The sequence below is a fragment of the Nipponia nippon genome, unplaced genomic scaffold, assembly GCF_047370975.1.
Source record: "Nipponia nippon isolate SJK-2023a ecotype South Korea unplaced genomic scaffold, ASM4737097v1 scaffold_2, whole genome shotgun sequence".
In the NCBI taxonomy this organism is placed as follows: domain Eukaryota; kingdom Metazoa; phylum Chordata; class Aves; order Pelecaniformes; family Threskiornithidae; genus Nipponia; species Nipponia nippon.
This window is the reverse complement of record NW_028262336.1, coordinates 60,390,275-60,417,241: the sequence shown is the minus strand read 5'-3', so window position 1 is coordinate 60,417,241 and position 26,967 is coordinate 60,390,275. Positions and strand designations below refer to the sequence as shown.

The following is a 26,967-nucleotide window of genomic DNA, read 5'->3' as shown; positions in this document are numbered from 1 at the left end:
CTCCCCAGTCCCACTGCGGGGGGAGAGAGAGAGCAGCTGTGTGGGGCTGAGCTGCCTACCTGGGTTAACCTACACCAGATTGCTGAGTGGCAATAATACCGCATCATTTACAACACCAAGCACTTAAAAGCATGAGTAGTAAAAGCATCAGGATTCATACTCTGACTACTCAGGAATATCTCATTTTCATTAGATAAGTGCAAAGGGATGACACCGTAACCAATACTAAGAAAACTATTTCGCAAGGCAAAACTTCCGTCTCTGAGAGAGATGAGGATATGGGAGTAACCACAGCACGAGCTGAGAAGAACCAGGACATGTTTTAGCTGAGTAGAGAAAGGCGGAGGCCATCTCCCACATAGATGAGACTGGAAGAATCTGCACGGTCAGGAAATGTGAAGAGGCAACAACTGAAGATGCAAGGTTATGGCCTGAAATGACATGGCAAATGGCTGTTCTCCACAGTGACTGAGAAAGGTGCAATAGGGAGAGCTTGTGGGAGGAGACGAAGAAATTTGCTTCAGCCATGAGGAGCTCACTGAGGTGGTGACGAGACATTGCCAAGGAGACAAGAGTTTGTGCTTTCAGTTTGAATAGAAGTGGATAAGTCTGGATCAGAAACAGACTTGTGAATTTCAGCAGAGAGACAGCAGTGGAATTTGTGCCCTGCAGTCAGTAGGTCAGGTAGGTTAAGGAAGGGATGGAGTCTCTGAGATCTGTTTGAGGAGAAATCGATGGAGAAATTGGCACGAGCAACGCCAGTGGAATTGCAGCAGGCGGCCCAGCACTGAGTCAGAGACGAACTCCAGGCAGCAAAAGTAAACAGCACTCTCAGCATGCTTACAGATAAGAGGGAGAAGGGGGGTGAGATGGTAGTTGTAGAGGCAAGCAGGTTCGATATGTGTTTTCGAAGTGGAGAGATTAAGCACACATTTGTTTTGAGCGGAGGGAGAAGCCAAGGCAAATGACAATGTACAGAGAGGAGTAGAAAAAGAGGTAAGCAAGCACCAGGGAGAGGAGAAGATGGAATAACTTGTTCCGCTTAACACTTGCATCCGTTTTGCAGATCAAAATTGCACTAATTTGGGAAGCAGTTTATACAATCCATAAAAACGCATTTTATTAGCTTTTTTTTTTCTTTGAATCACTGACTTCTAAAGAATGAGAACAGCCATAAATGCTATTGTCTCCACAGGCAGCAATTTGGAAATAGAAGATGCATGGTTACATGATAAGTGTATTTTCTTCATAAAAAATGTTTGCAAATCAGGTTTAAAATAAGGGGAAAATAACTTGAAAATATTCTGCACGTCAGAAAATAATAAAATGTCTTCTTATTTTCTCCTGGTAGGCCACGCAATGCAGATTACTTTATGCAGGAAGCTAAACGGAAGAAGCATAAAGCAGATGCAATGGTGAGAACATTTTCTTTCCAGTTATGTTGCTGCAAATTATTTTTGTAATGCAGTTTCTTCATCAGTGCAGTATTGCTGGGGTAATTATAAAATCTATTATAAGGATGGCTAGGCTTGTTAAATTAAGAAATGTTTATATAATCAAATGTTCATAGCCCAATAAACTATGACTTAACAAATAATGACTTACTGAGATAAAGGCCTGGATAAATAAAACTTTCCATTTATTCCTTCGCTTTAATTAGTAGCTACAGTAATGGAGGCTGGGTAAGGGATCCACATACCTATCTTCTCAGTTTATCTAGCTGGCTAGGTCCTATAATTGCATCCCCAAATTTGGTCTGATGGCTGAGGTATTTGTACTTTTTTTAAAGAGCTTTGGCTCTTCAGTGCCGAAAGAATCCTGGTTTCATGGCAGACCTCTCCTACTATAATCAGAAGCACACAAGGAATCTGTGTAACACTAGAGGAACACCTTGCACACAAAGGACTGTTGCAACAAACAGATTCTTGGCCCTGGCTGTGACCTGCCTAAAAATGTAGCCAGTAAGACCCTCTTGAAAAGGGAGAATCTGGGGTTCTATGGAGCACTAAAGAGATGCTTGTCTTTCCAGACAAATGGGTGCAACAAAATACGCAGTGCTCCAGGAGAGCTCCGCTTAGCCGTCCCTCGGCTTTCTCCAAGGCTACGTTTGTCCAGCACTATGAATAAGCTAGCACAGCCTTAAAAACATGAGGCCTCTGGGATGGCAGACGCAATATATGCGGTGGGACCCTGCATTAATACTGCTGTCTTGCAGGTGGGAGTAGCTGCAGTCCTGCCTTGCTCTGTCAGACAGACGCTTTGTTGTCACAGCAGCAGGAAAGAAGAAAGGTAGCTCAGAGCCTTCGTTTCTTCACCTCTTTTTCTCAGCTGTGCAGAATGTAAAAAGGCCAAGGAAGCAGAAGCAGGCCCTTAATTTAGGACACTAACACTGAGTTTTACACTCTACCTGAGTTTATTAGCGCAAATTCCCATGGTTTATTCAGTTCCATATTACTCTAAAGTAAGTCTTAAATCAGAAAATATTGTGGAGAAGTACAAATGGTGCACTTTAGTGTGTTGCTTTAAACAGAATGGAAAAAATCACTTAATACGCAAAGGAAATTCTTAGCCTGAAGAGAAACGTTTTTATGGTAGACTCCCAGAAACAGGAGGTACAAGCATTCTCTGCTCTGCCACAAGTTTTATGCATGAGAGTCACTTAGGCACAGTTTAAACAGCCTCCCATCAGTGTTAGGTGATTGAAACATCCTTCACATTCAGCTTCCGTACACAGTGGACCAGCACCTTACTTACACCTTGTGAATCACTCTTTGCAGGTACTTCCCCTCCCTCATTGACTGGGTAGGGATCCTGGAGGAATTGCCATATTGCCAAAGTGCCTCCAGGCACTTTGAATCACCTTGCTGGTCTCGATACCTCCTACTTTGGCACTGCAATACCTAACATGGGCACTTAGAGTGAGCAGCCTGAAAATTACTCTAAGTCTCTCTGCTCCTTAGTCCCCCATCTGTGAAATTGGGATAATAGCACTTCCACCTGCACAAGAGCGTCGGGGAGAGAAATATAATAAAAAGTTTGTGAAGTTCTCTGGTATGATCGCAATGGGAGTCATATAAGAACCTAAAATAGATTGAAGCCAGTGTGCCATTCCAAAGTTACTATTTAAAATCTTTATCCCTTGGAAAAGAATAAGGTCCATTAACCTTTCACTGTGTGCATCAGATTTCAACCAAATGCATCCAGTCCATTAATGGGCTTTATGTACCGCAGGAGTTCTGACTGAAGGAAAGAGAAGTCAGGACAGAGAGGTATTACTATGATTCATCTCTATCCACACCAAAAATGAAATTCTGAGAGCAGATAAGTGGTATGTTGGGGTACACATATGAACATTATGTGCACATTTGCATATAAACCATTGTTGAGGACATATATGTATGTATATCGTGTAAGTACACAAATACACACACAGAGAGAGTCAAAGAAGTACTGAAAATAGGAGAAGAAATGGGGCAAGGAAGAAGGATGGCAGGAGAAGCTGAGGGAGCAGAGCAGTGGCTGAAAGAGGAGGAGGATATAGAAAGCAAATCCCTGACAAGAGGAGAGCGTGGTCAAGCAGTGCTGAAAATGGTAGGGATAAAGAAAACACGAGAACAGAGACGAGCCTTTGAATTAAGAGAGTTAGTAATCAAAGTCTTATTTCTGATTGTCTTAGTTCACGATAATCATTACCTTTCTTTGTTGAGTGATGAAAAACTACGTTTGCAAACTTATGTGAAACCCTTTTTCATGAAAGCTGGAACAAAAGGCCTGATGAGATGGTGGAATTTCCAGCACTGGACGAGCTTTGACAAAGATCTGTCAGGAATGTCCTAGGCAGAGCTGATCCTTCTTTGGACACAAGAATGCAGACCAAATAACATTTTGCAGCCTTTTTCAGCTCTACTTTCTGTATCTTATGATTTTCGCTGATGCACAGGGTTTGACGAGTTTTAGCTTTCTCATAGGAAAATTTGTGAATCTGAAGATACACCAACTTGCGTCAAGTTTACAATTGATGTTGAGAAAATCCCATCAAATGTAACCATATCTTGATGATTACACTATTTCTATGTGTCCTTATTTTTTCCCTCTAGGTGGAAAAGTTTGGAAAGGCACTGAATTATGCAGAAGCAGCACTATCGTTTATTGAGTGTGGAAATGCAATGGAACAAGGCCCAATGGAATCTAAATCCCCTTATACAATGTATTCAGAAACAGTTGAACTCATCAGGTAGGAAGGGAGGAGATGGCCTCAGGGGTTACTCTGTTTGTGCAAACTTGCTTATCTACATTATCACATAATTCCCTAGATACAGTAAAAGGGGAGAAGTGAGATCCTCCCAAGTGCCTGGTCAGTCATATGTAATATGTATGTATCATCTGTGATTTCTATGGAAATTAAATCAAGGAACTGTGTAGAATGAAAAAAAAAAACAAACAAAAAAACAAAAAAACCACAAAGCTTTTCATATTACTTGAGTTGCAAATTACTTCAAGAGTTTCATGGTATAAGTCCCGTGCTACTCAAAACGGAAAAATAATAATACATAATACCAAAACATTCTCATGGAGTGGTAGTTTGCAAAATGTTGCAACGTGCTTAAGACTGCAGTTTAACGGTTAGCTGAAAGAAGATGTAAACAGTGGTAGAAAAATGGGCACTCAAGGTCCATTTGGTGTGTATGCTCCTACTGTAGCCAGTGGAGTCCCAAAAACAGTCCAGCTCACACTAAAGCAGACCCCTACATTTAGTCACCTCCATGGCTCTCCAAACAGGACAGTCTAGAGTTCAGTCCCACCCTCAGTCCCTATGAAGAAAGTTTGCCTCTTAAATCCTTTCCTCCTTTATAGCTGGTACTAACAGTTAACGTTATTGACAGTGTCAGTAGAGAATACAAAGGTCAAAATCATCCCAGCAGCTGAGCGACTCTCTCTGCAACGGAGCGAGCCCAGCCACACTAGCAGAGAAAGCTGCACTGTCAGTGACCATGGCATCATTCCTCAGGACAGTCAACCACACAGGTCTTGTCAGGACTAAAGTTCATAGAAAGTAAAACATTTTAATTTTTAATCATATTCATAATGGAGCAAAGCTTCTAAAACCATGTCGTTCTTTCGGACTTAGTGTTGACGGAGTGATTTTCTCGCATGTTAACAATTCCATTGGCATTTTATTCCACTTAGGGCTGTCTTCTCATGCATTTCAGTGGATTGGAAGGTTATTAAACAAAATCAAATATTTTTTCAGTAAGGGAATAGTACATCCCATCTCTGCAATTCTTCCCTTCTTTTTTTCAAAAGGCAGAAAGCTCTTTCTTTGTCTGCCCTGTCTTTTCTCGTGATAGTAAATATATGGTCCTAACTCTGGAAATGAATTTTGCTTGCAGATCCGTAGCTTTCAATAATGTGTGTAGCTGTGGTTGTGTTGTAGTGTGAATTGCTGTTGATCTCACTTGCTGCAGCTCAGAAAAATAAGCGGTTTACTAGGCATGCCTGTTGAAACAAAACGTTCATACCCAATCTTTGCACAGGTATCGGGATCAAAGTTTGAAATAAGGAAAAACGCAAGCAGCTAATTATGGGGAACAGGTGTTTTTCTGGAAGCGAGCCCAGAAGCGCTGTGTGTTGTCCTAACCTTGTCCATTGTTCAGGTATTCAGCTGGAAGCTGAGACTTCCAGAAACTAATTTGTGATTGCACAGCACATACACTCTTGAAACAACTGTGGATGTTTAATATTTATAGAATTTGAATGTAATGTCATATGAGCAAAAATAGCTCTGAGCCACATGTTCCCCCTCTGCTGTGCTCTGCTTGGAGGAGCAGATCTGGGTAGACGCGCTCAGAACTGGCAGGGTGAGGGCAGCACCAGCTCCGAGGCAGGCCCTCTGCCTTCAAACGCCGTGACAACCTTCCTGCATGAAATCTGTGCAACGGGGTCTCCACAGCAGCCGAGGTTATTTCAGCAGGACAGCAGCACCTCGCCAGCTAGGCTCCCCTCTGGACTGACGGATGTTCAAGGGAGTTACTGCTGTTTAAAGAGCGCAGGGAGGCACTGCTAATGGCAAAATAGCTCTGAAACACAACCAGAAAAAGCACGTGTATGTCTGGTAACTTGAGCAAATACGTATAAGGGGGCAGATCAAATGACATTGGCCAGCTTAGCTCTCTGATCAGTAATATAAAGCTGTCTCAGTTAACTCACATTGGCTTTTTTCCTTTTGCTTAAGGTATGCAGTGAGACTAAAAACCCACTCAGGCCCCAACGCCACGCCAGAAGACAAACAGCTGGCAGCATTATGGTTAGTAGATTGAGATTTCGTCAAAAGCCTTCTTTTCTGCAGAGAGCCAGTTCTTGAAAATCAGATGCTGGGCGCAGCCAGATAGGACTATGTTGTCTACTGAAATTAAGAGAATACTTTCTGCTCCGGGAAGGTCCAGCCCTTGTATCACTGTACCAGGTCTGCATTCTGCCTCTGTAAATAAGCAATTCACACTTATTGACTGTGACAGGTCAGCTATGGTACGTCGGCGTAATTAATTTTTAAATGCCTGATGGTTTGTTGTTTTTATGAGTGATGTACTTTTGTACCAATAGCTCGGTAATTTCTTTTGTGGCTGACATTTTAGGCTCAATAATCATAAATTACATTTACATTATACGAAGGGAGATATGGTGATGGTGATAATTAAGCCTCTTGGATTACCTTCTAAATTGAGATTGCTGGATATGTATGCATGCACCTTAGATTCTATAGGATGGTTGCTGATTGCTAGTAAAATACTAAAATGTTATTAAAATCGAATTTTAATTTAATATCTATGTAGTAATACATAAAATACCTATTACATGGTTACTGATTCTCAGTAAGTGGACATTTACAATCAGCGAGTGTGTTTTTAACATCTATTAACCATCTGTTAAAAAATCCAAATTAAATGCATCTTTAGCCTCCACAAATAAGGAGTCCTAATTAATCATTTGTATAAAAAAGAGCAAAATATTCAGAGATGCAATTTTCTTTTTTTTTAAATGCCCTTTCTTTGTCACGGGTTTGCTGTGCCATCGGGAGGAGCACAGAACGCGTTCACGGCAATTGCTTTAAAAACGGTTAGGTGGGAAAAGGACTAAAGAACGGTTAAAAAAAAAAAAAAATAAATAAAATAAAATAAAATAAAATAAAATAAAATAAAATAAAATAAAATAAAATAAAATAAAATAAAATATAAATGAAGCGAGCCATATCACGAAGGGCTGCTCAGAGCTGCCGGCGCGCTTCGGCGCGTGCGGAACCGCGTCCAAATTCCCGGAGCCGCTGCATCTGTTCCAGCAGAAAGGTCAGTGCGAGGGGAAGCAGACGGTGCCTTCTCCGGGCGATGAATAGCAATCCTAACTCACCGTCTGCCAGCCAGCAGATGAGCTGACACCATTTGCATCTGCGCCGTACCTGTGAAGGTGACAGAGTGAGAGTTATGGGGACCGGGGGGCCCCCGCCGCCCCGGCCCGCTCCCGCCGCCCGCCGGGCCGGCTGCCAGCCTCCGCTTCTCCTGAGGAGAGGCTGTCCTCCAGCGGCCAAAGGCAGAAATTCACCTTCTGCCGGCAGGAAAGGAGGCAAACGGGCTGGGAAACGCTGGCTGGGATTTGGGGTTTTTTTTCAAGAGCAATGTGCTAATTGGAGGGGGTTGCTGAGGTCTGGGCAGCTCCTGGGCGCGGGGAGATGGGAGCGCTCCGCACGCCCAGACTCAAGGCCCCTTCTGGTGCTTCGGGTTGGCTCCGGGACTAAGTACTGCTCTTAAAAATAAGGCCTGCCTCTGCTGCCAAAGGAAAAGCAAAACACACCAGCTTTTTGCTTCGAAAGCTGTGTTACCGAGGGGCAATCCCACGCTGGCTGATCAAAAGTCTTGCTGGGAAGAGGTGGTGGTGATTCTTGATTTGGAAACTAGACCAGTGCACCTAAAGCCGGTAGCGAAGAAAAGAGTCTGTGTGTCCTGAATGCTGATTATCAGTCATTGTGATGTATAATTATAGCTAATAGCTATTACTCTCATTTAATTACATAGCATTAAAGGTGCGCGGCTCTCTGCAGACTAACGAGAAGCACGGGGTCAGACAGTTCCAGTACAGCAGTTCGAGTTTTTCAGCCCACTGCTGGTTTCCTCTGGGGATCAAATCAGGCAGGTGGCCTAGGAATAGCCTCCAGGCTCCAACACAATCTCCATTCTGGTTTCCCACAGGGAAGCTTGGCCAGTGAAATCTGGGCAGGCCTGAGGTTTCCCTGTTTCCCAGCTACCTCCAGCTGCTGGAAGAGACCACTGGGTGTACAGAAAATACACCCATTATAATTCTAGTTCATTATACAGGCTCCAGGCATTTACAAAAAGAAATTTTTAAAAATGCATACGTTGGGTTCCAGGCCTGTAATGACCTTTTCACGGCAGAGGCCTTTGGTCAAGTGTGCAGAGTTCAAGTCAGAGTCAAGGCCTGGGAACCCAAACCTGCAAACCCTTCTGAGTACAGTCTGTTTAGTACTGGTAGCATTAGTCAGTGTGACCTCTCCTGGCTGTAATACCTAGCCTTGCTCATGAATCCATGACAAAGTGTGAAGTACTGTAAACAAATGGTGATAAAAACTGTAAGCAAGGTGCTGTCAGCCTTCCACTCTGTGTTAGTTTGAGAATTTAACATAATTAATTGGGATTTCTGTTCAGGGGGCATGCTTTACCTTCTGTTCTCCCTTTTGTTCTAGTTACCGCTGCCTGGCCCTTCTGTACTGGAGGATGTTTCGACTCAAGAGAGACCACGCGGTCAAGTATTCGAAAGCGCTTGTGGAGTATTTCAAGGTGCATTCTTTATGATATGTTTTTAGATCAGTGTGTCATTATAGGAAATACAGCATCTTACTAAAACAGTAGCTGTGCTGGGCTTAGTTCTTCCCCTGCGAAGTCAGTAGAGTTTTACTATAGACTCCCATGGCAACACCTGATCTCTGGTCAGTTCTGTTGTCTTCGCAGGGACCTCTCTTTGCAAAATACACACCGTGTCCCTTCATGAAGAATGAGAATTTTATTGTATTAACAAACAGGTATTTTCAGATTATTCTTGGTCAATTGTCTAGCGCTATCCAGCTCTGTTGCGAAAAGGTTTTGCAGATTTTGCTCTAAGAACCCCCTCCAGGATTATACTTCCCACTAGACTACCTGTGAGTTGAAGACTTTGATCTAGATCAGGCCTCAGCTGCAGGGCTTCCACTTAGCAGCATCGATAGGTACGACAGTGCAGTGGGACATGTTCTTACCCAAGGAACTGGCAAAGAGCCCACACTGACTTCAGTGAGAGTTGCACGAAAGCATCGGAGGGCAACCAAACCGCCTGCCATGTACTTGACACAGCACTGCTGGCTTCCCCCTCCTGCTTTGCTTTGCCTGCTACTGCGTCCGTTTTCCATTCTCTGCCAGGTCCAAACCCTGATTACTCTGAGTAAGACAGAAAGTCATTCAAAGGATGTTGATGTCTTTTATTTGACAGGCAACCTTTCTCTGGAAAGTATCTCAGGAACAAGAACTTTCAGGTGGAGCTCGCCTAGCAGTCAGTCCATCCAGCATTTCACCTCCAAACACAAAACTAGCCTTTATCTTTCTAATTAAAAAAATAATACGTACACGCAAGTACATATCTACAAGCTTTACAAAGTACAAGCTTTAAGACAAAGTCTTTTGGGGCACCTGAAGAGCTATTTGTCTTTGAACACAGGGCTGATCTGTTGGGATTTTTTTGCAGAGGGAGGTACCTTGAAATGAAAAACATCCATCCTTTGACATTTTGTTAATAAAAAAATTCAAATACAAGCACGAATGCTCATGACCAGATTCTGAACACATGAAGACAGTGAAGGAAATTGACAGATCCGTTATTGTCAAACTGAAATTGAAGTCACTGTAATTGCTTCTAAAAATTTAGCAATATATAATTCAAAATGTTATGTTTCTCTAACAATGACTTGATTTCAGGGGAAAGAAATATGTGCCTATTACAGCACTTTATTTTTCTTTACCAGTTCAGAGAATACCTGCATTAAGAACAGGATGGTCAGGCTCTCAACCATGTAAAATGTCTCCTACTAGCAGACAGAAACTGTTTCACAGCAAACATAAAATGGACTTATACTCTGCTATAGCCAAGATGAGCTTGTTTTTTTGCAGAGCTCCTGCTGATATAATGATAGCGTAGTTTCACATTAGAAAGTATTCTCACCTTTGAAAGTAAAAATGGAAAAAAAAATCCATTTGCTATAATTTTCAGTGGAAAACAAGCCAATTCTCCACTCATTTCATATTTGGTATCTAAAAGCTTTCAAAACCAAGTGACGTGAAATGCTGACTGCATTAAGAACCTCCACATATATTATCAATCAAAGAAAGATTTTAAACCTTGTCACACACATTTGCAGGGAAAATTAGACACACTTTCCTTTTAGAAAAGAAAAAATGATTATTTAAATCTCCTTTTAGGTATTTTATTTCCATTATAAAAAAAATTAATGCAGCAGAGAATTAAAAAGAAGATATTCAGGGGCCAGACACATTTGAGAGCATAAAGAAACCAGGAGAATGGGTAGCAGTAAGCAAAGTGGGATAAGAGATGCTCCCTTACAACATTACACTCTTTAGAATGCTTACCCCCACCTTTCTGCTGCAGAACTGAGAGGAGGCTGGAGTAATATACCTAAAACACGAGGAAAAAGGTGTGGGAAGTTGTACAGTAAGGCAGAGGCTGGTTACATTTACAGCAGAAATATCCTTGACTCCACTTTGATTTTCATATTTTCCTGCCTCTAACTCTGTAAGTAAATAACACATACTCAGTTTCCATTACACTAGAAAGATGAAGGCCAGTAGTTAGAAGCAATTAATAACAGATCAGAACAGAAAAGAAAAAAAAAAGAAACTATTCTGTAAGAGGAGCAAATGCCGAGGATTCTCAGGTTGGTTCTATTTAGGACGGTAAATGAGAACTTTTCATTTTTTTCCTTTCACACCTTAGCCCTTCCTGCCAAAAAAGAAGAAAACCCATTTGAGGAAGAACCCCCTGTGGGACACTCCAAAGCTTATTTTTCATACCACTTACCTGGGATGTAGAAGGCCCAGTGTCAAAATGCAGGAAGAATGGCAGGGCACACACAGCACTGATGTGATCGCTGCTAAAATACAGCCAATGTTGGTGTGCACCTGAAAGACGTGAGAACACAAGCAGCAGTTCAGAGGACACGTGAAAATGGAGAAAACAAACTTTTTGAAGAGAGGCTCAGGAGATGTGTCCCGCTTATTGCAGAATAGGTTAAGAGAGGATGTGATCAGTGTGTATATGGAAACAGAGCTGATAACACCAGGTGACACGCAGTTTTGCTGGCACGGGACCAACAAAATCCAAAAGCTAGGACTGAAGTTAAGAAAATTCAGTCTTGAAACCCTGAAACAGAATCTGTTTTCCTAACTGTGAGGCCTGCTAAATATTAGATACAGGACACAAGAGAATAAGGAGGATAAATAATGTCTTAGGATTTCTATATGACTAGCTATCATTTAAAAAAAAATAAAATAAAATAAAATAAATTTTAAAAGTAATTTAGCCTCTGGTAAAAGTTCTATGATTGGTGGAAAAGGGAAATTGCAGACTGAGTGTCCCGGGGGATTACTCCTGGCCTTGAAATCCATGAAGCTCTGAAGCCCCTTGTTTATCGTTTTTCCTTCCTAAGCCATGGGAGACCAAGAGTGTTTGTCCTGCTGTTAATGCCTGTAACTCCTGCAGCTTGCAACACCAGTAGCCCTGCATTTAAACAATATCCATAAACAGATCTCGAGCTTCAGGACTTCACTTGGTCTCCTGTGGTTGTCAAGAAGGGAGCGTTGTTCCCCAGCACACAATTATCTGGATGCATGGTTTCGGGGGGGTGCGAGGAGGTCACTTTCCTCTGAAGAATTAGAAACTGGCCATTGCTGAACATGAGGCTGCAGGTGGGACGGACCAGAAAAGTTTTGTTTCTGAGACTTCTGGTTTTTACATCTTTCTTTCTCACAGGCCCAGGTTTAAATCAGTCACAGCATTTGGGAGAGGGGAGGAGTTTTTCCACAGGTCAAATGGGCAGGAACCTGCCAGTAAATTCCCACCAGCTCTTGTAGATTAACTCCTAGAATCATTTTAGCTATTCAGTTTCCATTATTGTGGACACCTGAATTTCTCCTGCTCTGTAAACATAGTGCTTGTACAAAGTAGCATCTCTTCAAACAATGAAATTCTTCAGCCTAAACACAGTATACCAGTGAGATGACTGCAGGTATACAAGAGATCACATTATATGACCTAACGTCCCCTTCTGAGGGGGTCTGGGTAACCCTTCAGCTAGAAGAACCACCAGTCTCTCTGGCCCTGTGAATGCTGCCATATTCAGACCAAGGGGAAGAGACCCAAGAGGAAAAATCATGAGAGAGATTCTTGAGCCTGGTGGTTAAAACACCCACCCGAGCTGAGGGAGCATCAGATTCACATCCCTGTGGTCAGCCAGGCTGAGCAGACTTGCACAGTCTCGCAGGTCCTAGGAGAATGACATTTGTCTTTGGGGGCAGGAGAGTGGAAGGACATCCTTCTGGTTTTCTCTGTCACAAGAAATTCCATGTTAAACCTCACAAAGAGTCTTGGCAGCACTTTCTTCTGAACTCCCAGGATTTCTGTGAAAAGTTTCGGTTTCAACTAACATGTTTCCCTAATCAGCCCCCATCCCAGGGTGTTTAAGAGACTGTGATTTGAGTCTGCGCTGCAGCACTGCTTCATCACAACACCAAACTAGGCTGAGTGGGCTTATTGCATCATGAGACTTGAATACTTCTATCTATCTGCACAATTTCTTCTTTACATTTCTTTACTTCTTTACTGTTTAATGTTCTTCATTTCATAGGCTTATATAAACTATATGCATTGTGAACTATTTTTTCCTTTACAGAATTCATCAAAAGCTGCCCAGAACCCATCTCCTTGGGGTGCCAGTGGAAAGTAAGTTCACAGGTCGCACAGAAACTTCCATCAAATTGGCAGTCTGAAGTTATATTTTCTTACCTGCAGTATGTTTTGATAATCTCACGGTTTTAATCCCAACACCCTTTTAAGTAACTGTATTACCATCTGTTTCCAGGAGCACAGGAACTCCATCACCCATGTCCCCTAGCCCTTCTCCAGTCAGCTCTGTAGGATCCCAGGGGAGCACAGGGGCCCCTTCCCCGTCTCCTATCATCAGCATCCCGCAGCGCATTCATCAGATGGCCGCCAACCACGTCAGCATCACCAACAGCATCCTGCACAGCTATGACTACTGGGAGATGGCTGACAACCTGGCTAAGGAGAACAGAGGTGAGTCAAGGCACCGGGCTATTCTAGAAGACTGTCACATGATTTTGAGTAGGAAAATAACTATTTTGATAGGAATCCTGTCTGCAAAGTAGGACTGCAGAGGTGATTTTTTCTTCTGTCTGCTCCTAATCTGTTCCAAAATGGCCCAAAAAGGTAATTTTGATAGCTGTCTCACTCAGAAGCATCTATTTTTTTTTCTTTATTTGGCTGGTCAGGGCTGGTGACAGACAGGTCACAGACATAGCTGTGGGTAGCAGTCACTGCCATCTGTGTCATTCCGGAGAGAAAGGTTTGTGGGAGGCAAGGCAGCTTCCTGCCCCCAAAGTCATGGAGCTGGATGGGATGTGCTTAGCCAGACCACGTCAAAAAGCAGAGGCACGCTTCCTTTCTGGAGAAGGAACGAACAGCCCCTAGCCCTCCCCCCCCGTCCGAGCAAACACAGATGGGAACGTGGTGCCTCGCTCCCTCTTCAGAGCAAACTTCTCTCAGCTGAACTGGTTTCCATAAGCAGGTGCCTCAGCATCTGACTTGATGAAAAAGTATTCCTTGGGTTTCAGGCTAATTTATGTCTTTAAGGCAGGAGCATGGGCAGGATTCAAATCAAAATGAGGACACCTAAGCATAGGTGTGTATATATGAGTTGGGGGGCTAATCTCCCATTACAGTTGATGGATCTTTGTTCAATACAAACAGCAGAGTTCAGAGAGCTGTTCTGTTCACCCTGAAGGGGACACAGGGATACAATTCAGTTTCCTAACCATAGCTTCCAGGTGCCATTTGAGGTATCCTTACCTACACTGCTACTCCAGAAGTCTCCTGTACGTCCTGTGTTAGATCTGCCAGTCCGGGCTGTATGTATCAACTGCCTGAGGGCATCTCAGATGGGCACTACATGCCTCTAAGTAGGCAACTGAATTTAGTTCTTAGTGGCTAGTTAGCCAAATCACTCCTTAGGCTGTGATGACCATGTTGTACAGGCCTCTATTTGTCTGTCACAGTAGCTTAGATACCTAGCATATGTACAGATAGACACTAGTGTGTAGACTTTTTGATTTAGTTGTCCTTAATCTCAAAATAAATCTTGCCCGGCATCTGTTTGCTTTATCAAGACTCAATGGAAATTAATGAAAAGCAAAGCCACTGTTTTGTTCTTTAAAAAGAAAATTGCCGTGCATCAGCCTGTAACATCATGAACCACAGGGCTTTAAAATTAATCTCACCAGCACTAAACTTTCATTCCCATGAAATGTTCAGCTTGACTCAATTTGCAAGAGAATAAAATCTATTAAAGGGTGACAAGTAGCAAATACAGCTTCACTCTTCTGATGCTGAATCTTTTTTTCCCTGTAGATTTTTTTAACGACTTGGATGCATTGATGGGACCTATCACCTTGCACAGCAGTATGGAGCATTTAGTTCAGTACACTCAACAAGGACTTCACTGGGTGCGGAATAGCGCTCACTTGTCATAATGACTGTGTGCCATTCACATGGACAGTATACCTTTCATGGATAATTCAGTTATTCTGGACACTGTGCTACAGAAATAGTCAACCACAGCATTGATCCAAACAAAGGTGAATATTTCTTCAATATTGAGCAAAATTTTTCTGAGTGTAGACATGTGTGTGTGCATATGTACAATATACAATGATGTCTCTTCAGAATGAATTGTTCTGTACCACTCTCCAAACATTTTCATACACTAGAAATACTGGAAAGAACTGATCTTAATGCACAAAACATACCCTTTCTATTCTTGTGCTGAAAAACTCAGAAACCAAAATCTTATGGGTTGATTGAACCAAGTGCAATAAGCACAGATCCCTATTCAGGAAAGCTCTCAATAGGTTGTTAACTTTAAGCTTGTACTGAAATCCTCTTGACTTCAGCAGAGTTTAAGCACATACACAAGGGCTTTCCTGAACTGGAATGAACGGGGGCAAATCGTAGACATGGAGAACTTTTACTGTGAACATGGACACATCACAGAAGTTTCAATATTAATGTGCCATCTCCCTGTTACTTCCCCACTGGGGCACACAGAGGAGTTGTGTAGTCCGCATTAAGTTGGAGAAAGACGGCATTCCTTCATGTGCAATAAGTTTCAACAAATTGCATGCATTTCTTTATCTTCTGTCTTTTTAAATAACTTTACCTCTTGTTGAGCTCCTCACCAACAGTATAATCTACAGTATCAAGCAAAAAGCCTGAAAACAGATATGCTGAGAGCAAGAACTTAAAAGAGACGGTGGAAAATTGCATTCTGTTACTGACAGTAAACAGATAAATGAAAAAATATGGCAAACTGCAATCCACTTAGAAAAGAAAATGTGTTAATTTCAGCTGCATACACACAGAGAGACAGAGAGATATCTATACCAGTTGTTGGCTTTGCGTGAGAAGGCTTCATCCCACAGATTTTGACTTGCATATCTTTTTCATCTAGCAAAAGCTTGCAGCATTTTCTTCCAGGCTGTATGGGAGCATTACATGCAGTTTCCTTTATCTGGGAAGCTGAGGTTGCTGTTCATCAGGCTAAGAACTGTTTCCTATCATAATCCTCTCACTCTTCATGCATAATCCTCAACTAGGCTTTAACATTTCTTGATTTATGGGATGTTTTCAGTTCCTCTTGACAGGCTGTGTTTTTCGTGCCAGAAGAAATAATCCCACAATAATTGGAGTTTAATTTGGGTCAGCTGAGGTCAAGGCCAGTTCATAGCAACTGTGCTTGCATTCAGTGCATTTTTGTTCATTTTCAGGTTTTTTACACATTTAGTTTTCTTTTTTTGTATTGGAAGTATAATCTTTTTGCAATCAGATTTGCAGCCCTTACTCAAGTCACCAGGTCCGGTGACTTCAATGGACTGTTTTTGTCTGAGTCACTGACTTGACCCTTTGATTGCTGTTTTCTAATCTAATGTATATATTAAGGAAATGTGAGTACAAAAGACTCTTTCAATAGAAGACACAAGTAGAAGTAGCCACTGATGTTGATGGTTGATTGATTGGTCCTTGCTGCCTTTTTGTTTCCTCCCCCATTTTTGAAGAGCTGCATTTTGAAAAAAAAAAAGATACCAAACAATGCGGCACGTTTTCTCAGCAAAACATCTTTGGTACCACAGGCTGTATTTACCCTGTGGTAAACAGCAGGCTTGAGAGCACACTGAGCCCCACGTACCTGCATTTTTTTGTCGAGGCTGCTTATCGTAACTCCAGCTATGGCTCAGACTCAGAGCATTCACCCTGCTCTTTGAAGCAGCTCAGCGGGGTAGCTACCGAGGGACTGCTCAGCCCCAAGCCATCCTGGGCCGATATTTATGTGCCCATTGGTGCTCAGATACTTCCCCCCAAGAGAAGTCCTGAGCTCAGGCTGCAGTCACCTCTTAGCACGGACCTGAGTGTTATAGTGTGGCTGGCTTTAAGAGTGAACGCGGACCTGCCTTTAAATGACAAAATACACGTCCCCCGAGTCCTCCCGTCACTCTTAGCTCTGGCTGTTACCCACCCCAGAAGGAACACAATTTGTTTGGTCACAAGTATGGCGGAGAACTTGATCGGTGCCTTTCTGTTTATCACTTGCTTGATCTCCAGCTGTGGAAGTCTGTTGTGATTTACTAGACTAGTAGCAACGGATTCTGTCAGCTGCTTCAATACCATATGAAGGTACTGTGGGATTTCTCCTCAGATCAGGAAAGTGAAATTCCAATTAGATTAGCTTCTGTTTTCTTTGACGGTGCCTATGATGTTTATCTTCAGATAAAATGGGGGGTTTGGGAGCCCTTACTGCTATTTAACGTTGAGAAATTTTGGAAGTGACATATATTACTTGCCTTAAATGGAGTTTAGTTTTATTGCATATGTGGCATTTGAGTTTCAAGTACGGAACTTTGAAGCATGTTTATTTTACTAAGATCGGGATATTTTTCTTAATCACGATGAACTCTTTGTATGGATGTAATATGTCAAGAAACTTCAAAGAAATGCAAGAATTAATGCTGTCCTGTTGTAACATTTCCAAGTAATAAGGATTTCTTGTAGATGATTGTCCTTTCTTGTACATTGTTGTTATATCGAATTATTCCAGCTAAAATACCCATTGCTTCCACGGAAAAACACACTGTTTTTTAGTTTTTGTGCTGGCATCATCTGTGTTGTCTGATGAGCACACTGAGCCTTAACTTCTGGTGGTGTAACAGGATGAAATAGCAGCCATTTAAACCAACTAGACATATAAATGGATTAGAGGTTTTGGCCTTCTCTCCATAGGGTTTCTTGCAGCTATACCATTTTGGTGAGGTTATTTAGAATGCTCTTCTGTGCAGACTATTTGCTGTATATGGTTGCTGCTGTTTAGATGACTGAATGTGGCATGGTGACAACAAATACTTCATTTCATCTTCTTAGGGCCTGGCGTGGAAAAGTGCATGTGGCTTTTAGGTCTGGTCCAATTAAGCGTATGTTCCACATTAAGACCCTGAATAGTCTTGGGCACTTCACCATGAGTCGAAGGTGCTCTGCGTGCTCTGGGACCAGCAGAGACTGTCCTTCTTTGGGGTTCCATGAAAGACACTTGCTTGTTGTCATCTGTTGTAGAAGTCCAGGAACACGTAGGCTTCTTTACGCCATAGCAATGTTCAGGTTCATTTTGTGAAAGTAAGAAGTCATTCTGTACAGATGCAGAAGGATTATGCCTGCAGGGAGAGGTTTGCTTACAAACAGAGGCTTCTGAATCAGTCAGGGTTGGTAAAGCAATGGGAATGCATTCAAAGGAACCGTGTATTGCGGGTGGATGCAACAAATGCAGAGCAGCCTATAGGATCCCCACAGACAGCAAGAGCATACAGACCCCTTGGCCTTAACGCTTTACAGTATTCCATGGTGGCATGAATGACAGGTAAGAACAAAGCATATGCAGAGGTTCAAGGGTGGCCAGAAGCCAAGCATAGTCCTCCCTGTGGCATGGCAGGATACCCCAACCCCTTGTTTGCCTATTTCTTTTATCCAAATATCACAGGGCTCCAAAGGAAGAGATTATAGTGAACAGAGGACCTTAGATAAAGGAGGTTAAGAAGATCAAGCCCTAAGTGTAGATACAAACACATATGTATATACTGTAAATCTAAATAGTAATAAAAGTCACTCAGCATGAAGGATATTACTAGTGCCTACCATTGATCATCAAGTACTCATCACTGAGCAGCCATATCACCTCAGAAGTGCAGTAACTGTTATCAAAATAATTTGTGCAGCTAATTAATTTATAAGAAATGCACCTTTGGGACTGTGCCATAGTCTCTCTTTTGTAATACAAATGTTCAAGCATTTTTCATGGCTACTGATTCAGATCTACAACACTGAAATGTCAGGATATCTTTTTTTCCCTAGATGAGGACATATACTTAGACCTGGCTAATCTGTGCTTAGTTTATCTACCCAAGAGACTTTAGTAGTCACCAGCCTTAACGCATGTACAGTATATACTATTCACTGACTTAGTTGTAGGTTTTAATCCAAATGAAATTGGAATTTGCGAAATTACTTGGACTAACGGCATCTGCCTCAGATATCCTGCAGATGTGACATTAAATGATTCATGATTTTAAGCAGGAAAGGTTGAATTTTATGTAAATAACAGTGGATGAATTCCTTGATCTTTTTACAAGAAGATTTTTTTTAAATTAAAAGATTGTCAAAGCAATAGGTTTTTTAACTCTCCTAAATTTTCTGGAGGGTCATGGGTTCATGGTCAAAGCTATATTAAGAACATCTCCTGCAATATGCCTTGCCTTTACATAATCCGCTTAATGCTTAGTATGTCAGAAAGAAATGTTTCTTTTTCACAGTGATAGCAACGTTTCCCTCCCCCATTCAGAGAGAATCCTCAAACTAAAGAATAAAATCTCCTGGCACAATAGAAATACAAGCAACGCCTGAAGAATATGGACTTGTTAAGATAACAATAGAAGTTTGGCTGGCGCAGACCTAACATGCCTCTCATTCCGTTATCTTTTTTTTTAGCATTTACATCACATATTTGAAGTCATTGTGTTTGAAACTAGAGAATTACTCTGATTTTCATGTCTTAAAAAGGCCTGGTAGGTCTGATCACTATCATAATTATAATTGTTACATTAGCTTATGTGCTGTGCACAGAGGGCTGGGAAGGCATGTAACCATAGATAGACTTGTCAGAATGCATTCAGAAAAGCATTTGGATGATCTTATGTCTAGTCTGTCTCGAAAACTGGAGAACAATGTCTCTCACCCAATAATGTTAGCCTGAAAATTTGGCTTCTTTAATGTTTCTCACAAAGCTGCCATTTGCCTTCAATAAGGCCAAGACTCCATTTCCAGCGTTACTGGTTGCCATGCTGTAAATTGTTCTTAAGGTTAATTAACAAACTGGGAAAGTCACTTTAGGCTGTTTGCCCTCACCTCACTAAAGCTACATAGAGGAAAAACACTAAGATTTGGAGCATCCAAGGCTCCGTTGTTCTTTCAAAAGGCTATGGTTTTCCTCAGCGGGGAAAAGTGGGATTCAGCTGGGGCTATTTCTTCAAGTAATTCCTCTGCCTCTGCCTGCTGTCTGGCTCTATTGCTTTTAGTAGTCTGCAAGTATGCCTGCACTTTCAGGAGCGTTTGCTACTTTGGCAAACCAAGCTGCCTTTCAAATGGGGTGCTGGAGCATGGAGCGAGTAACCCACAGGCTGCAGAAAGGGCCTTGCTTTCCTCCACAAAACCAGCAGCAAATACAGCAAGGCTCCCTCTCTTTTCTGATCTGTGTAGCTTGAATCTCACATGCTGTAGCTTGAATCCCAGCCTCATCCCTGCTACCTTTGAAGGACTCCAGAGGGTCCAAGGAAAACAAGAGAATGACGAAAAAATAGGGATTTCCTCTGTCCCAAGGCACATATTCCTTTTTGGGAGTGAATATAGAGAACAGCATGCATCATAAGGCACTCAGGTCTCATGTTTCTCATATGTACTATCACCGGGATACTTAACACTTATCTGCCTCATAGGGCTTTATGAGAATTAATTAATGTTTGCAAATCACTTTGTATCCTCAGAAGGAAAGTACTGTAGATGAGCTACGGAAAAAACTGCTAAGTACACTGGATGAATTTCACCCCTGAGTCCAGAGCTAGAAGACCCTCGAAATCCTTAAATACCATGTAAGCTCTCAGTGTAAGTGCCCGAGTATATAAAACTTGTGCTTCGCGCTGAGGGGAGTCACAGCCTAGGTGAAACTGCCGTTCCCAGAGTACCCATAACTTCGATCCTGGTAGAGAGCAAGAATCACCACAGTACATAATGGGACAAACAGCGTAGGTTAACAAAGTGCTGTGTAGCCATCCTAAGAATTTCAAATTTTTTTATGTCTTTGAGCCACTTCGTATTTCTGTGAAAGAAATTCGCCTCCCCAGTTGTACCAAGTGTGTTTCTCATAACAGCCTCAGAAGTATTCAAATAATTTGTTATTCTAAATCCAGCTTCAAATAATTTCAAATCAATGGAAATTTTCTTTTAGAAGGGTGCATTCCAGAGAGGACTAGTCGCTTAATGAAACATAAAAAAAAAAAAGTCTCTCTCATAACAAAATACGTGTCTGTTTGTGATGCACATTTACCAGTAACTAAGCTGGGAAGTCAGAGATATGTTGGGAACACAATGTTCAGGGAGTTACCTTCCTAAATCACACCATCGTTAGCCAGCATCTCTGGGTCGAACTCCCAGCTCTGTTCTGACACATTGCCTCTAGAAGTCATCAATAAAGCACTTCACCGAGGATTGAACACCAGTCAAATCAACAAAATGTTTCTATTGCTGTTCATGTTATCCAGGCAATAGTAACAAATCCTTCCTTCTTTAGCACTAGTTATCCTTTTCTCCTCGACTTGGCATTCTTAGATGTGGAATTCTCACCCTGTCAACAGATATGTAAGGAAACACTTCCTGCAGGAACAAGCTAGACATAAATAACATTTACCAAAGGGCAGGCTCTTCTTAGTCTTTTTCTCACTTCCATTTTGGGAAATATTTGTATTGAAAAAGAATATTTTCATTTGCAGTTTAGATTTATCATAGAATCATATAATGATAGAATGGTTTGGGCTGGAAGGGACCTTCAAAGATCATCTAGGTCAATGCCCCTGCCATGGGCAGTAACATCTTCCACTAGACCAGGTTGCTCAGAGCCCCGTCCAACCTGGCCTTGAACACTTCCAGGGACGGGGCATCCATCCCATCTCTGGGCAGCCTGTTCCAGTGCCTCACCACCCTCATTGTAAAGAATGTCTTCCTTATGTTCAATCTAAATCTACCCTCTTTCAGTTGAAAACTGCTGCCCCTTGTACTGTCACTACAGGCCCTGGTAAAAAGTGTTTCTCTGTCTTTCTTATAAGCCCCCTTCAGGTACTGGCAGGCTGCAATAAGGTCTCCCCGCAGCCTTCTCTTCTCCAGGCTAAACAACCCCAACTCTCTCAGCCTGTCCTCATAGGAGAGGTGCTCCAGCCCTTTGACTATTTTCATGGCCCCCCTCTGGACCTGCTCCAGCAGATCCATGTCCTTCTTGTACTGAGGACCCCAGAGCTGGACACAGCACTCCAGGTTGGGTCTCACCAGAGCAGAGTAGAGGGGCAGAATCACCTCCCTCGACCTGCTGGCCACCTGCTTTTGATGCAGCCCAGGATACAGTTGGGTTTCTGGGCTGTGAGCGCACATTGCCGGCTCATGTCCAGCTTTTCATCCACCAGCACCCCCAAGTCCTTCTCTGCAGGGTTGCCCTCAGTCAGTACATCCCCCGTTTGTATTACTGGGGCTTGGCCCAACACAGGTGCAGGACCTTGCACTTGGCCTTGTTGAACCTCATGAGGTTCACACAGGTCTTCTCCTCAAGTCTGTCAAGGTCCCTCTGGGGGTCTGCCTTCACCCATGACAAACAAGTTTGTCTTCCGTTTGCATAAGGTGCTGTACAGGAAGATGGGGATTTCTGGCTTTCCCCAGCAAATCACAAATAGCTAACTAGTGTCATGACCAATACAGTAATTCATTTTTTATCTCCTCAGCCGTTCATTTTGCCTTCCTGGTCCCATAGTCGGCTCTTCCTGCAGTCCTAGACATTTTCTTCCTCAACCCCAACTCCCAGCCTGGGCTTGTGACATACAGGGCAACATAGACCTGAAATTACTCACAGGAAAAAAGATGGAGGGCAGTGCAGAGCTGCTCCAAGCAACTCAGGACCTTTCTGCTTTCTTCTCGTTCCCACCCCACTTGAGGGACTGGCACCCACCTTCTCCCATTATTCCTAGCAAGAAACTTCAGCTCCCTCCTGAGGAAGAGACAGCGAGTGCTGATGACTCCACGCACGATTTCTGACCAGCTCTTCTTCTCTGTGTCCAAAGGCGGACGGGAGAGGCCACTAATCTGGGAACTGAAAGCCCTTAGCGCTGGTGGCTCAAATACCTCGTGTGAAACAGCAGGGTAGCTGGAGAGGTTACAGCAGCATCTCCTGGCCCAGCACCATTGCCTGACATGGTGTTACTGATCTGCTTGAATGAGCATTGCCGCTTTACGGCCCTGCAGTAGAACCAGCAGGGACTGGTGGTCTCACACCTGTGCAAGGACCTTTTGTAGGCCATTGAGGGGACACAATCAGCCTTGTAACAATTCACTGGGGTTAAATAGCAAGAGAAGGTGGAATGGGAGAGAAAAAAGGCCCTGATTTGAACAGAGAAGTTGGGATTCACCTCATCTTGTATTGAAAGTCTAAAATAAGAACAATGAATCACACCCTAGAAATGCTTGTTTCTGTCCACTGGCTACAAAGGGAATTTAGGTGATGAGCTCAGTCATAGAGGTGCTATAAATCCCACCCCAGGTTTACAATCGTACCTGTTGCTAATGAGAGTGCCTGCTGAAATTGGTAAAATATCTTAGGATGCACTGATGCAGGATGTGGCTGAGATCACTTTGGGAGGGAGCAGATATGCAGGAAAATAGGTATGCAGTAAATACATTTATTTCTGAGATGTTTAAAGCATATCTTTTAGACTTGGACCATCCCTTGCCCACTCTCTAATTCGCTGGGCTCAAATCCAAAGAAGTAAGTAGTTCCTCGAGGACTGAATGTGCACCTTTCTTCTATTAAGATTACTGAAATATCAAGAAAATGTATTTTACAGTTTAGTAAACATTTGAAGGCACTTTTTCCGTATGTTGTCTGGAAGCAGGGCTGGCTTTCTTTAAGCAGAAGAAAGAGTTTTTCTGTAGATGGCAAAAGAGATGAGATTGGCCGTGAGCCCGCTTGAGGCCAATATTACTCTTTTTTATGGAAATTCAACAGCATTTTTCAATTCATTATGTGAAAATGGCAATTTTATCCGTGATGAACAGCCTGGAGGCCACCCAGGGCCACCTAAAGCTCGTGGCCTGCCTGCAGACCAGGAGGCCCGTGGCAGCTCGGAGGGCTGGCCAGGCAGCGTCCCTTGCTGTCGGTGGATGCCGCAGAAAGAGCAGCGGTGTGTTGAGAGCTTCAGAGTAGGCAGGTTAAGGTGTGCTTGCGGTGCCATTGGTAGGCTGTCTCTTCCCACGGATGGCAACAGGAGGGGTGGGAGCCGAAGCAGAGGAGCCGGACGGTGTGAGAGCTCCTCTCCGGGCAGCCCGAGGCGAACCCCTGGTCCTCCTGCCTGCGCAGGGACATCGCTCTGTGCTGGCAGTGGCAGACGGAGATGATAACTGGTGTAACAAATCATGGCTGCAAACACACACGCACTTCACTTACAGCAACTCCCTGCCTTCCCGGGCTTCTTATTAACAGAAAGCTGGACTGCGGTGGTGTCCGCTGACCAGGGCCATGTTGCGGTAGGCATCCTACAGAGACTCTCTTCCACAGAGCCGTCACCATGCAGAAGCCAAAACCAAACCACGCTGCAGGTGGGCGAGAGAAACAAACGGGTGGGGAAGACAGTACAGGGTGGCCAAAGTAACACGATGCTTCAATTTGTCATTACTTCTCCAGCCAGTTGCAATAATTGCAGTAGCCCTAATTCCCTCCCCACCTCCCATGCTGCGCCCAGTGGCTGAAAAGGCAATGCGGCGGTCCCAGCGCGGGGTCCAGCCACCGACCGTCCTCCTGACGGGTGCACCCGCAGTGCAGACGGCGCACGGCGGGATACTGCCGCGTTGCGGCTCTTCCCCGCCTCCCCTTTTCACACAGCAAACTTCTAAGCAAGGGTCCCTGACCAGATGAGGTACGCAAAGATCAGCTTATGACCAGAATTATTTTTGTAACAAACCTCAGAGATTCATTTCCGTATTTTGTTTATAGCAACGAACGTCAGCAGATTTTTTGTTAAATTATTCGAGTCAGGATGGCTTTATTTGCAGCTTATAAAACATCGCTCGTGTTTCTCTCTGAGGGTGTGCTACGCGAGGCCTCCCCCACCCAGCCAAAGCTATAGCAGTTTATCTTTCCAATGAGCATAATCCCACAATATGTCCCCATACAGCAGGCAATATTGTTTACACAGGTTAATAATCGGAGTATTCTGTACAGTAATTTATGCTATAAAGTATGTACATATATCACGGTAGCAGTCACAAATGCTTTAAACTGCCTTATTTATTAGATCAGTTAGCATTTCCCCCCTTGCTCCAGAATACTTTAAATTATTTTTATCTTTTGCATTAGGTATTTTTTTAGTTACTGCATTTTGACCCAATTATTGACAAAAAAAAAAAACAACCTGGTCTTTACAGTAAATAGGTATCTAAAATTTAAGTAGAAATAGCAAATTCACTACCCATCCAACTAATATAGCTCTGATTATGATTAAAAATAAATATGGTATACTCTTATCTGTGTATCATAGTGTATGCCAGAAATTATATTCCACTTGTGATCAATACAAACAAGAGCTTTAGTAACGTTCACCTATTTCATTCTTCCATTGTGAGACAAAGAAATCATAAACTACTTAATCTAAAATGTTCCCCGTGAGAACCCTAGTCTTATTCCTCCCTCAGGCAAAACACACATTGGCTTCAGTGGGAGCTTTACCTAAGTAAAAGTACAACATAGGGACATTACAAAAATAAATTTATCACGTATGAACAGTACTTGTGCTTGGTAGTCATCCCTTTTCTCTTTAGTAAGAAACATAGGGTAAAAGCTACATCTGTAACGCTCCTCTGTCTCACTCCTTCCTTTTTGCTGTAAAACATTGAGATTCAAAAACAATTGTATTTGTTCCATTCGCTCAAGCAAAATAGAAATCTTTTGGGGATCAGTTCCAAGTCAAACTAGAAAATACAAGAAAATTTTGCTTTTGTTTGTTTTCATGTTAAATTATGCTACACAATTAAACAGGTTCATGTGTACAAAGGCAATGAAATTATTAATGGCTTGTTTTACTGTTTGGAGATTTTGCTATGATGTCCACAGTTCATATAAAACTCATGTAGCACAGTTTCTGGGATGGTGAAAAATCCTACTGTAATGTAACAGAATGAGCCTTAAGGATTTGTAAGAATAAGCACTTTTATATTAAAAAGCAAATATTAATTCATCAGTAAGATTACTTTTTTAATGTGACAATAAACCATGAAATCAACATCCTTCTGTCTCAATTACGCCTCATCTGTCTCTTTCTTAAACCTTTTTCTGAGGGAAAAAATTGCCTGGTTTTTTGTTACAGCTTTTGGGTCCCATCGCAGTCGCCTGTGCTCCTGCCTAAGCCACCTGCCCTTCTCTGCACTTCTTTCATGGCTGAGCTCGTTTGAAACCTTCAGACAAGGAAGGAGGAAAGGCTCGTGCATCGAAGCAGATCTCATTAACAAGGCACCAGATTTAACTGGGGTGTCTGACAGAGCCAAATTGACAAAAAGAGGCAGCTCTCTGGGGAAAGGAGAGCAGAGTCATTGCTACTTTTTAGTGGGGCACAGGAGGAGTACATAACCAATCCAAACTTTTCTTTATTTAGGTTTAGAAGACAAGCCCCTGTACCTTAAGACCACTAATGTCTGTAAGTAGTGCCAAGAGAGCCATGACCTCAGCAGCTGCAGAGCAGCAGTTCACAATTTATAGGCCAGTATTATGATAAAAGCGCAAGAAATACAAGTACCAAGTCACTCTCCATCCTGCCTTCCCCTGTCCACACACACACACATATTTTTCACCAATTATTTCCCAATTCCTACAGCTTCTTCCCACAGAGGATTGCCATCTCTCAGAAGTATTTATTCCAGCATGCTTTTTTGGGCCAAAACCTAAATGCTGCTGTTTTAACAGGACCATTTTGCAAGTGGTAGCTTCTGGTGGTTCTTTTCTGCTTGGTCAATACCTGGGGAGTCGGGGGCTGGATGTTTTCCTACTTCTTACTGGGGAAATCATGTTTTCCCAAGCAGCATCTGACAGCCGGGGCAGGTACTGGCTGAACATCTCAGGGACAGGCCAGAAGAAATGAGCTTCCCAAAAAATGTTCTGCACTTTTGTGACTCACCACCATACATGAACATGTGCCTCTTACAGACTGTAACCACTGCATATTGAAGCACGCA

The 26,967-nt window shown here is 42.8% G+C and overlaps 1 protein-coding gene across 5 annotated transcripts in view; it reads left to right on the top strand.

Annotated features, from left to right (window-relative positions):
• The window catches only part of AFF3 (ALF transcription elongation factor 3), a 340,331-nt gene extending 314,334 nt beyond the window's left edge, over positions 1–25,997 (top strand). For 2 of the 5 annotated variants that reach the window (XM_087756125.1, XM_087756126.1), the window contains exons 15-21: positions 1,352–1,415; positions 4,098–4,234; positions 6,233–6,304; positions 8,750–8,843; positions 12,998–13,047; positions 13,187–13,401; positions 14,752–25,997. In XM_087756125.1, the coding sequence (XP_087612251.1) occupies positions 1,352–1,415; positions 4,098–4,234; positions 6,233–6,304; positions 8,750–8,843; positions 12,998–13,047; positions 13,187–13,401; positions 14,752–14,873 (754 nt within the window). In that variant the 3' untranslated portion in view covers positions 14,874–25,997. Of the gene's footprint in view, positions 1–1,351; positions 1,416–4,097; positions 4,235–6,232; positions 6,305–8,749; positions 8,844–12,997; positions 13,048–13,186; positions 13,402–14,751 lie in introns of those variants that run through there. The other 3 variants (XM_087756127.1, XM_087756129.1, XM_087756130.1) reach the window with 3 other exon arrangements.
• The last annotated feature ends 970 nt before the right edge of the window (positions 25,998–26,967 follow it).